This window comes from Vipera ursinii (genome assembly GCF_947247035.1).
Source record: "Vipera ursinii genome assembly, chromosome: 2".
In the NCBI taxonomy this organism is placed as follows: Eukaryota; Metazoa; Chordata; class Lepidosauria; order Squamata; family Viperidae; genus Vipera; species Vipera ursinii.
Window position 1 is genome coordinate 94330769 of NC_139513.1, and position 12550 is coordinate 94343318.

General features: G+C 36.1%; 1 protein-coding gene across 2 annotated transcripts in view; it reads right to left on the bottom strand.

The window, feature by feature from the left end:
- Nucleotides 1-12550, bottom strand: part of DPYSL3 (dihydropyrimidinase like 3) — a gene marked incomplete at its 5' end in the record, with an annotated part of 65918 nt that overhangs the window by 14024 nt on the left and 39344 nt on the right. For both annotated transcript variants that reach the window (XM_083355371.1, XM_083355372.1), the window contains 5 exons: nt 2350-2418; nt 4419-4499; nt 8056-8117; nt 9324-9488; nt 11717-11901. In XM_083355371.1, coding sequence (XP_083211497.1) covers nt 2350-2418; nt 4419-4499; nt 8056-8117; nt 9324-9488; nt 11717-11901 — 562 coding nt within the window. The remainder of the gene's footprint in view (nt 1-2349; nt 2419-4418; nt 4500-8055; nt 8118-9323; nt 9489-11716; nt 11902-12550) is intronic.

The following is a 12550-nucleotide window of genomic DNA, read 5'->3' on the forward strand; positions in this document are numbered from 1 at the left end:
GAATTCAGCATCTGTCTGTTCAGAAGTATTAGAAAATCTATAAGCTCTTACAGAGTATGGAATTCCATTGATGAAAACAACTTGAACATGCTGCCTATATAGCCAATTTTATGATATACGTGTCTTTCTGAGTCACTTTATTGGGATTTATTACAACAAAATTTCTTTCAACTTTTATGTGTTTGTGTGTGTGTGTGTATGCATCTTAAAGTTAATGTTGACTTCTGGCAAATGTCTGAACTAATTTCTTAGCAATATTTCAGAAGTGGTTTGCCATTGCCTATTTCCTAGGCCGGGGATAGGCAACCTTGGCTCTTTTATGATTGATGGACTTCAACTCCCAGAATTCCTGAGCCAGCAATGCTGGCTCAGGAATTCTGGGAGTTGAAGTCCACCAATCATAAAAGAGCCAAGGTTGCCTACCCCTGGCCTAGGCTAAGAAAGGACTGCAACAATTCTAGGTGGTTTTATTACACATGGTTATCAGTCAACTGGGACATCGTGGAATGCTACAACTGCAATTGTTTTATTAAGTATGTAGGCATACTCATACAGAACATAATAGCACAGAAGAAGTCTGCTGTGACATAAACCATGTGGCCTAGTTATTTAAATTAGTGAGATGTTTGCTTGGAAATCTAGAGAACTTGAGAACATACAGGTATTTATATTTATATATATCTTATTTCCTGTTTCAGCCTAGCCCAAGGCCATCTACAGGCAGTAGCCACAGCAGTGGCAGCTCATATTTGTGTAAATTTTTTGGCTTGCTAACAAAGAATAAAGGGAAACCGATATGATCATTTCAAACTTATTTGTTCTCATCAGTCAGCCATACCCTTCTGAGATTTGAACCTGGGCGTCTTAAGCAGTTGTTTTAAATGCTGTGGCTACTGCCTGTAGATGGCCTTGGGCTAGGCTGAAACAGGAAATAAGATTTGTCCCGTGTCTGGGACGAAGCAAGTGTATTCTGAATGCTTAACAAACATTTAACACATATCTCCCTTGCTTCCCAGCTAACAAAGAGAGAGAGAGAGCCTGTGGCCTAGGGGTTAAAACAACTGCTTAAGACGCAGTTGGGCCAGGTTCGAATCTCAGAAGGGTATGGCTGACTGATGAGAACAAATAAGTTTGAAATGATCATATCGGTCTCCCTTTATTCTTTGTTAGCAAGCCAAAAAATTTACACACACACACACACACACAAACACACACACACACACACACATACACACACACAAGCACACTATATGCATCAGAGGGAACACTCAACTCTACTTTCCAATTACTTATTACAAATTGGAATAGCCTTTCCCCTATCATCTTAAATGTACCCAAGAATGTACAATAATATTTTTGTAGCCTTTCTCACAAGCAAAAGTGTGTATTTTCTACATGGCATTATTAGGCAATGACTGAATTTCAAAACCACTTCTTACATACCATCAGTCTCTTTACTAACAAAGACATTTGCTAATTAATATAATTGTTTCACAGATAAGATTGGAATCAGGCATAATTATGCTACTTAAAGAGATTCAGCATCCCTAAAATGGCAACAGTACCACATAAACCTGGGGTAATTATCTGAGCAAATAATTTATTTAAATTTTCATTCTTCCCCTTACCTCCAAATCTTTAACATTAGCTATAAATGTTTAGCAAAAGATTATTGGAGTAATTTTTCTTTTAAAATCAATAGTAAATGTATGTTATCATTTAACATTCTCTTAATTTCCTAGTTAGATAAAACTATTACTAACAATAAATTTTATTTCTTTATGGATACATAATGTAATATTTTATTGTTATTCATTGTAATTTTCATACTTCTTAATGAAGCAGAATTAAGTGGCCAGTATAATAAAACAGCATTAAGAGTATTTACTCAATTAAAAAACAAACAAAATTAAAATGTACAGGGATTTACAATCCAAATAATAATACATTAATAATAATTAAGCTAACTGATTTAAATAAACTATGGACCACAGATTGAATTGAGAATTTAGCAAATTTCCAGCAACTCTTTTTGCAAACATGTGCTCTTGGAGTTTTTTTTAAATAATTATCTTAATTTTTAATGCCTGCTTCTCAAATCTAAGCTTTCTACTGTTCAGAGGTATCTGTAAAAAGTTAAAGCTTCATGAACAGAAAATGGGATGTGCAGTATATATAGATTCTGTGGATTATTTTGGACATATTCTGATTCATGTCTCTAACAGGAATTTCCACCATCTAGTTCTTCATGTAGTTGTAGATTTGCATTTAAAAATGCATTTGTATAGTGTGTATAACTCCCAACAAATTGCATAAACTATATTTTTTCATTCATCAGCAATATATTACCTCTTCTGGTCTACTTAGCACATGACCCTCCGGGCCAGTTATTCCCATCTCCAACATCCTAGCTTGCTCCTAAAAAAACAGAACATTGAGACCTGAATCAGAAACAAGTTTCATTATTTCTTGATTTAATTGTTAATTTAATTGCTAAATGTATTGGGAATAATTTAAAACAGATGTCTGTTTTACACCTACCTTTCTTTCTCCTGGTATTAGTTTTAAACATTTAAATAAGACATTTTAAAAAAACAAGAAAAAATGATTTTAAAGTATGCATATGATTAAAACTTTACATAGCATTATCTATTGTTTTGTTTTTGTACAATTTAGCTTTTAGGAAATCATATGTAGAATGCAACATTCTAAGTGTGACTGATGTGTAGCAACAAAGATTTCAAAGTATTAATTACTATTTGAAAAATATGGAGATGGCCAGCCTCGTGCAACTGGGAATGGACACGCCTACAACATGAACTCAAGAGACTGCTGCAGCTCTATCAGTTATGGGCAGTGAGAAACCCTCTACTGAAACAAGGCTATTTGAAGCCAAACTGATGTGAAATTAAATCTAAGCGTACTGTAACTCAAGCATTTATATTGTCCAGCTGCGACTGAAGGACTCGCTTGACTTGTCAAATAAATCTATTCAGGTGGCCCTCGATTTTAGACCACAATTTGTACTGCAAAGCAAGGAGGCCATTAAGTGTAAGGTAAAGGTTCCCCTGCACATGCGTGCTAGTCGTTTCCAACTCTATATTTATATATTTATATTTATTAAACTTATATACCGCCATTCTCCCGTAGGAACCAGGGCGGTTCACAAGGCAATTAAAACAACATTACAATACAAAAATTAATACCAATTAAAATAGATTAAATTTTCCTTAATTAAAATCTAAAACCCCTATAACTCTGATTAAAAACCCAATTACAATAAGTTAAAAAATTTTTTTAAAAAAATCCTCAGTCCTGGCCGGAAAGCTCAAAGAGCCAGGTCTTCAGGTCCCAGCGGAATGAACGAAAATGAGGAGCAGTCCTAAGCTCTACGGGTAACTGTTTCCAGAGGGAAGGCGCGCCCACAGAGAAGGCCCTCCCCCTGGGTGTTGCCCGCCGGCAATCCTTGAGAAGGCCCTCCCTGTGGGAGCGCACAGGACGAAGGGAACTTGATGCTGGCAGCAGGTGTTCCCTCAGATATCCCAGACCCAAGCCATTTAGGGCTTTATAGGTCATCACCAGCACCTAGGGGCCGGTGCTCATCTCCGTTTCAAAGCCGAAGAGCCAGCGCTTGTCCGAGGACGTCTCTGTGGTCATGTGGCCGGCATGACTAGATGCCAAAGGCGCACGGAACACTGTTACCTTCCCACCGTAGTGGTCCCTATTTTTCTACTTGCATTTTTACGTGCTTTCGAACTGCTAGGTTGGCAGAAGCTGGGACAAGTAACAGGCGCTCACTCTGTTATGCGGCACTCGGGATTCGACCCGCCAAACTGCCGACCATCTGATCGACAAGCTCAGCGTCCTAACCTACTGAGCCACCGCCATTAAGTGAGTCACACCTAATTTTACAGCCTTGTTTGCCATGGTAATTAAGTGAACCACTGCAGTTATTATATAACGTAATGAATTCATTAAGCAAATCCAGCTTCCCTCTTTGACTCTGCTGGTTGGAAGACTGCAGGGAAGATCACAAATGGGAATCAAACAACTCCAGGATGCTGTAACCATCATAAATGTAAGTTGGTTGCCAGGGCCCAAATTTTGATCATGTGACTGAGGGGATGCTGTGGGGATTGTTAAATGGATCAGTTGTAAGACACTTTTTTCAATGTTGTTGTAACTTCGAACAGTCACTAAACAAATAGTTGTTAACTTGAGGACTGCCTACACAATATGCCATAAGTTATTTTTCCCACATATTTCCATTTCTTTATTTTTATACACACACGCACGCTTTATTTATTTTGTATGCCGTAGCAAAATAGAGCATAGTGCATAAAATTCACAGAAATAACATGTCAAATGTACATGTGCTTGCTTGCTATTGTTTGGTCACAGAAAAGACAGAACATTACCTGGGCAATAATGTCCCCATTTTCAGCATGAACCTGAGCTACTGCACCAAGTTCTCCTAAGAAACTAAATATCTCATATAGCTGAAAAACAGGATAAAACAAGAAAGCCAGTATTAAAAGACTGAAGATTTATCTCTGTACAAGAATGTCTCAAAACACATTTTTTTAAAAACCATGGGCTTTTAATAAGTTAATCATTTAATACCTGCTAGTAATAAAAAAACCTGATGTTTATCCAATGCACTACTGGCTAAAGCTTACAATTTCTAATTATAATTATATTATGTCCAGCATCTGCTTCATAATTAGATGTTCTGAAAAACATAAAAAGAATTAGTAACAAGTTGATTAACTCATTGGGATTACTATTTGTTTAGGACCGAGTATGGCGTGTAGCACAAAAACCAACAATAGTACTTAAAATTGGTCCTTGAAACTCAGTTCTCTGTTCCTATGTCCCTAATTAATGGAGCTTGGAGCTTCATCTTTTTTGATTTACTATGCTTATCAAGTGCCTCTTTTAAAAGCTTTAAAGTTACTTACAAAATATACAAATAACCATATAACACTGCAACTTATCATCAAAACTCATTTGCTGAGAGTGCAGTTTCTACTGAACGTAGAAGTACCTGTGGTTACATCTTACAGCTCACTCTTATTATATGGCCAGAAACCTGCCTATTAAACATTTAAAAATCTGCCTTACAACAACAACACAACTTTGGCATGCATCATATTTTTATTAAGGAAAGTTAAATAATTGGAACTATTGCACTCTGATAAAGTTTGGTTGTCCTTTAAATATGGGAATATGATTTTTTAAAAATATATTTTATTAATTTTTTACAATAACAATCTTTAGTGCTTAGTGAACAATATGTTGTCTGGGTTCATATATTTAAAAACAATCAATAATAATTAATTTCTATAGTTGATCAATATGTTAGTTGATAATATATTTCCTTGATCCTCTCTTCTTCCAGTAATGTTCTCCTTTTGTCTACATTAAACAAATATAATTCTTAATACTTTCAATACATACAAAGTTGGGTATAAACATTTTTCTAAAATTCATACATATAACAACATCAACACATAACATCTTTTCTAATCAGCTTATGTTTCAATTGTATTTATAGAAGTCATCTTATTAAGTCATTATATGTCCTGTTTTCAAGATTCTTATTTAAGCTTAATTTCCCCTCGGTACTGAAACCTCTCTTATCAGTCATAATTTTCTCTAAATTCATTACCTTTAAATATCCAAACTTTTCATTCACACACACCATCTCAATATTTTTACCTTTCATATATTATAAAAGTATTATACTACTTATAAATCTTAACCCTCTTACTATAAGACCCCTTTATGTCCAAGCTTTGTCTATTCTTTTGACCATGTTCAAAGAAGTATTTAATCATATAGTGCACCATCTGGCAATCTTACTATAGGGGCTCTTTATATCCAAATTTTATATTTTTAACCGTATTCAAACAGGTGTTTAGTCATATATTATTCCATTTGATAAATTGAATCACATCTCTTAAATCTAATTCTAATCTTCTTTTGCCAGATCACTTTCCAGATCAGTAGGTTTAGCTTGCCAGATTGTATTTTTGTAGATATTGTTGGGAATAAAAAAGACAAATTAAGCAGAATATTTGTTTTTTGTCTCCCACGCTTTAATGATTTTCCTGACAGCTCTATAATCCATTTTATTAAATCTTTTTTGTCCTCAAGTTTGTTTTGAAGTCCTGGAAGATAAAATAACTTTATTTCCTTTGTTGTAGAAATTTTTTGCAATTTTCTTTTATGTGTATTAAGTTGTAGTTGTCTTCATTTGTAGCTTTTATATTTAAGTAATTTTCCTCTGGTTTATATTCTATTGTCTGATTTATTTGTTAATTCTTTATCGTTGTTTTTTGAGTGTTGTTTAATTGTGAGTTTAGGTTAGAGATATGTTCATTTATGTTATCAGAGTTGTTTTTAATTTCATTATGATTTGAGACAATTGTCATTTTGAATCTGTCGCAGCACTGCATATATTTTATCCTGGAATGTATTTGCTTTGTCTTGAGTCATTGTTCCTGCAGATGTCTGATGTTCCAAGCTGGGGTCTTCAGGAGGAGATGTTAGGTGTGATTTTCTGTCACTTTTAGATAAACATACAACATCATGTTTGTCTCCCTTCTCTAAGTAGTTTTTCACTGGTACCATAGTCTCTTTAATTAGTTTTATCAAACAAGCCCATTTTAAAAGTCCAAACAAGGAAATCTTATGTAGTGCTTATCTTTATATATGGTTTTGTAATCCAATACATTTCCAATTATCAAAGCACCACTGAAAACAGTATTTTGTAACAGTTTTTCTTTTCAGGGGTCTTATGACTACCAGCCAGTGAAAGCTTTCAATAACTTCCCCTTTAAAAGATTAGCCAAAGGCCAAGGTTTCCCTTTCTCTGCAAACAGTTCTTAAACTTAAAAATGCAACTCAGAGTGTTTATAATCCCAGAAGGTCAGCAGTTTCACTCTGTAGTAGATAGCCCAGGGGTCCGCAACCTTAAACACTCAGAGGTACTTGGACCCGTTTCCCAGAGGAAAAAAAACACTGGGAGCCGCAAAACAATCTCGTGCGCACACAAAGGGGGGGGTTGAACTTGATTGAAGAGTTTAATTAAAAAGGAATAGAGGCTGCTGTGCATGAGCTCTCTCTCTTTCCCCCTCCATTTCTCTCCCTCCCTACCCCCCTCTCTCTTTCCGATCTTCTGCTCACCTGGCAAGCTGGCTTCACGTTGTTCTGGACAAGCTGACCCACATTCTTATTGGGCTGGCTCTCCTGCCCTTGAGAGCTGCTGCTTCCTGTGGAGATCCAGCAAAGGCAGGAGCCCCACCCAATAAGCTTGTCAGCTTCTCGGAGAAGAGCGTGAGTTACACACACACACACACACACACACACACACACACACACACAGAGAGAGAGAGAGAGAGAGAGAGAGAGAGGGGGGGGGGAAGCACAAGTGCCTCTCTTTGTCTCTCTCTCTGCAAATGGCTGGGAGCCACAGGTTGCCGACCTGTGAGATAGCCCAATGTTTTGTTCCCAGGTGTTTTTTGTTATTTCTGGCCAATGCAGCTATGTTGTTAGCTGCGAAGTCGTGTCCGACTCATCGCGACCCTATGGACAACGTTCCTCCAGGCCTTCCTGTCCTCTACCGTCTTCTGGAGTCCCCTCTTTCTTTGTCACCTCTCTGGGGCGACTTTAGACCCATTTAGGGTCCCCTGGCAGGGCGAAACTAGCCGTGTGGTGCAGAGCTCCGCAATTCCTTGGCCGCGCGCTAAGGCGCAAAACCAGAAGTCTTGGGTATATGATTTCTAATAGCCAGTAATATATCTGATTTTTATCAAGCTACTAACATCCCATGGGTGTTCCATGATTATATACATCATACTGTGAGTTCCTTTTCGTTTATTTCTAGTTCCATTTCTCGTTTTTAATTTTACATGGGTTCACTAAGATAACATACACCCTTCCAAATTAAAATACATTAAAATCTCAATAATTTTCATTAGATAAATATTCAATATTTTATACATTTTTTATTTTTTATTGTATATTATAGTACAATAACCAATTTCTTACCTCTGTGTTTGACATCTGGTACAAATCCTTATAGGCCATGTAAACCAGGAAAGAGTTAACTCCTAAAACAATGAAAGATTATACAAAATAAGTATTGACAAAGAAGTAATACAAAAATATTCTGCACACTGACTGGGATGAAAGTCTTTTGCAAAAATATCTTAAATGTAATCAAAAGATATTGCCCACAGTCTGGAAAACAACAAGGGTGTTGCTGAATCCACTGCTCCTCAATTTATTATTTCTCTTAAGATTACAGAAATAATACCCATTATCCAGTTTTGTATATTATGGTAAACTATAATTTATGTTTATGCAAAGAATCGGTTCCTTTGAGAAGTTCATCATGCTGGGAAAGGGAAGAAAAGAGAAAAGAAAGAACAGTGGTGATGGGTGTATTATTGGTAGCCCTGAAGAACCATGTTGTTGAAAGAGCATTCTGGGAAAGATTGTTAAGAGTCTGGTCTGACTTGATGACAATAATTTAGCTCATAGGTTGCTCAAGAATGCTCTCCAAAGCACTGGGTCCTTATGTTCTCAGTTTTGTTCTCCTCAGACAATTAGGGAAGAGATAAAACAGACTTATAATAGTTTCCAGTGTAGTAATTCCAGGTAAGCCAGAAATTGTAATTTAAAATAAACAATTCAGCCAATCAACTAATCAAAATTACCCAATAGTAGAATTAGTCATTAAATTAAATTTTTAATAACCAAATGAAAAAAATCTTGTGGTTACCATTTACAAAGCTGTTTATGGAAAGATATAGTGATTTGGAAGAAAGAATGTAAAGAGTGATAGGGTAATGCATCTGCAATACTAAACAATTGATATTACTCTTTGTAAATAATTTTTTACACTTCATATACTATGAAGCTAAATACACAATGAAAAATAGCTTTATTTTTTTTAAATGAAGAAACTGCATTCTTGCAATTCAGATTTAGTTGCAACTAAATCTGAATTGCAAGGTTTTGGTCCCTAAGTGACACATCCAGAACAATATTTTAACTCTTATTACAATGAACTAAATATACTTTCCTTGAAGAATGACAAATGAGCTAAAAAAAATTGTTGCAAAAGTTATTTTGCATAGACATGCATACTAACAAATAGCAATTAAGTTTCACTCAGTGAAAGCAATAAGAAAACTGACTGGAATTGCTAAATCTCAGAGCATTAGTTTAGGTTCATTGTTGTATAATCTATTACTCAAACAGAATAGTAATTAGAATGAGAAAAGCCGAGAGAGATCTTGGTACTAACAAACCTTTTTCTTTGATGAGTGTCTGCACTTCCTGCTTGACGCTGTCATTCCAGTGAGTGATGTCCACATGCAATGAATAGTCACAGCAAGCCTTCCCATCGCCCCATTCTCGCCATTTCTCATAAGCTTCTACCAGGCTTGATTCAGGATCAGGTACAACATGGTCAACTGTGAAAAAAGAGTAAGCTCTAGTAGAGAATCAAGAACAGAATCAAGAACTCCTCCTATTAGGAGTTTGTCTGCTAAACAACTATGTCCTCAGTATCCCAGATCAAATGTCCTTTTATTATAGACCATCTTTATTCACAATGATTAAACTATTCTGTCTGGCTTGAGGGTAAAAAACAAATTCTAAGTACTACTGAGATCAGCTAATTAAATTTTTATGGCTTCAGTGTCTTATTTAGAATATTGCTTTGCTGTCCAAAGAACAGAAGAGGTATTATTTTAGTAGTCAATTCTTGTAAGGGAAAGTGTTGTATAAAAATAAAAAAAATGTTTAGGTCAATTCAATGAAACTCATGAACTTGCTAATCTAAGAAAGGGGAAAATATTTGAAGTTAGAAACATTTTAGAACTGTGCAAGATTTAATCTTTTCATTTTTCATATTTATTAGTTTTTATGCAGCAAATGAGCCAAAAATGTATCTTATTCCTTGTAATCTCTCACATAAAATAAACTTGCTGGATAGGGATTAAAAAAACAAGGCCTTGATTTAACATTGTCTAGAAATATTCTACAAGGGACGCGGTGGCTCAGTGGGTTAGGACGCTGAGCTTGTCGATCAGAAGGTCGGCAGTTTGGCGGATCGAATCCCGAGTGCCACGTAACAGAGTGAGCGCCTGTTACTCGTCCCAGCTTCTGCCCACCTAGCAGTTAGAAAGCACGTAAAAATGCAAGTAGAAAAATAGGGACCACTCCGGTGGGAAGGTAACAGCGTTCCGTGCGCCTTTGGCGTCTAGTCATGCCGGCCACATGACCACGGAGACGTCCTCGGACAAGCGCTGGCTCTTCGGCTTTGAAACGGAGATGAGCACCGGCCCCTAGAGTCGGAAACGACTAGCACACACGTGCGGGGGAACCTTTACCTTTACCTTTTTAGAAATATTCTAAATGCTTCCAGTAGGTTTTTGTTGAGATGGGTAGCTTCCTAAGATGCAATGTAAATACTTTTTGCTATGATTGGTGTAGTCTTCAATTTTCATTCCAGACTATTCATACGGTAGACACTTCAGCAAGCATTAGAAATGGCAGACCAAGAAGTACACTATCACATTAACTGTTTATAATTGAAATGTATCCTGATTTTTTTTTATTCAGTAAGTCGAAAGGCTTCAGCAAGAAGATTAAGCTGTGGACTAAGCTTCACTGGTGGTAAAATGATTTAAAATTTGACTCAAGAATTTCTCTTCCATTTTAGTTTGCTTTGTTTGTTTCAGAGGTAGGCTGGGAGAGTCCTGTTCTGAGACATATCTGGCCAAGTTCCTAATTCGTTCTGCAGGCATTTAGTATTTGTTAGGGACCATAGCAACTGAAATCTATGCATGGGCAGAAACAATTATTCTGAGCTATGTAAGGTTTTCCTTATGGATTTTAAACAAAATATCCATACCTTTCACTTTTCAAGCACAAAAATCAAGTATTCCAAATCAGTGTTTTTTTCAACTTGGAAATTCAGGTCATGAAACATATGGAAGACACAAGGTCACCAAACATCTCAGAAAGACTAAGCTTTCTATAGCATTTGTGTTCCCTTTCTCTGAATGAACTTGATATACTTGCAGATAAGTTGAAAATTTTAGGTACCAAAAATAGATTTTGGCTATGTACCAATAGGAGTATCCTTGAGTATATAGTATACAATAATACTTTTTTTAAAGTACCTGTATATGCTCAAGGATAACCCCATTCAAGACAAACCACCTCTTAAATTTTTAATTAAAATACCATGAAAACTGCGCCACTTGCAAGCAAGCTAATTGTAAAAAATGCATATCAAAACTTTGAGACCTTATTCACAGATGGGGCATTTTGGTGAAAAATTTGAGGGTCTATATATAAATGCTACTAAAGCTAGACATTATGTATTGTATGTGTATACATTATGCATATAAAATATACATTATAATGTATTATGTAAAATATCTAGGGGGAAACCGCAGTTTATTTTAAAGGATGGCCACATACATGTCTGAATACTGTAACAACTGAAGATAAGGGCCAGTTCCTAGACTTCTGAAGTAGCTTTCAGAAAATTCTTTCCCATGGAGAAAGCATACCTGATCATAAAAAGCGTTACAAGTCCATATTATACACTAGAAATTTAACTTGAATCATCATCATCATCAACAACAACAACATTGGAAATGAATAGAAAAATCCTCCTTGCACTTACTGATCATGGTAGTCCCACCCGCTAGGGCTGCTTTTGTCCCCTGGAAGAAGTCATCCACCGCTGTCATTCCTTTGTATGGCATCTGCAAGTGAGTGTGGACATCAATTCCACCAGGGATAACCATCCTCCCATTGGCTTCTATAGTCTTCACTCCTCCAGGAACTATTAAGTTGTCACCAATTTGCCTGATTGAAAAAACAAAACACAACACCAAACCAAAATAGTTTGAAAGGCACATCCATTTATAATGAAAAATGAAAACCCTCAGTAGAATTTAAGCATCGTTTTCTCATGTATTTTTTATTTGCCTCAGTTTGTATCAAATATTTATTTTTACATTTATTATTAAATGTACACCCCCAACTGTTTGTGTAAACTCACAAGATAGCTTACCACAACAGTTAGTCTCTAGCCCTGTTATTCCTTTACAGATAGTACTCAGTTAATCACTGATTGTATGAAGTGACTGTACGAAGTTACAGTAGCACTAACTGAATGGTGGTTACAACTGGTTCTTTAAAGTTCCAGCTATCCCAGCACCACATGCAGTCACATGATCACGACTTGCGACTTTGGGACTGTACTTTATGCTCTATGATTCCACTACTTGGCAACAGAAATTCTGGTCAAAATTGCTGTCATAATTCTTGAATTATCTCTGTCCAATAGAAAGTAGCATAATACTTCTCAATACAGAGAAAAAGCTACTACAGGCTACTTAATTTGCATAATGCTCCTTTATATTCGATCTGAGATGAAGTGAAACAGAGAGGGAGAAACAACTCATTCAAAAGCTGAGCAGGGATGTTAATTACGGCATCTCTAATCTAAGTA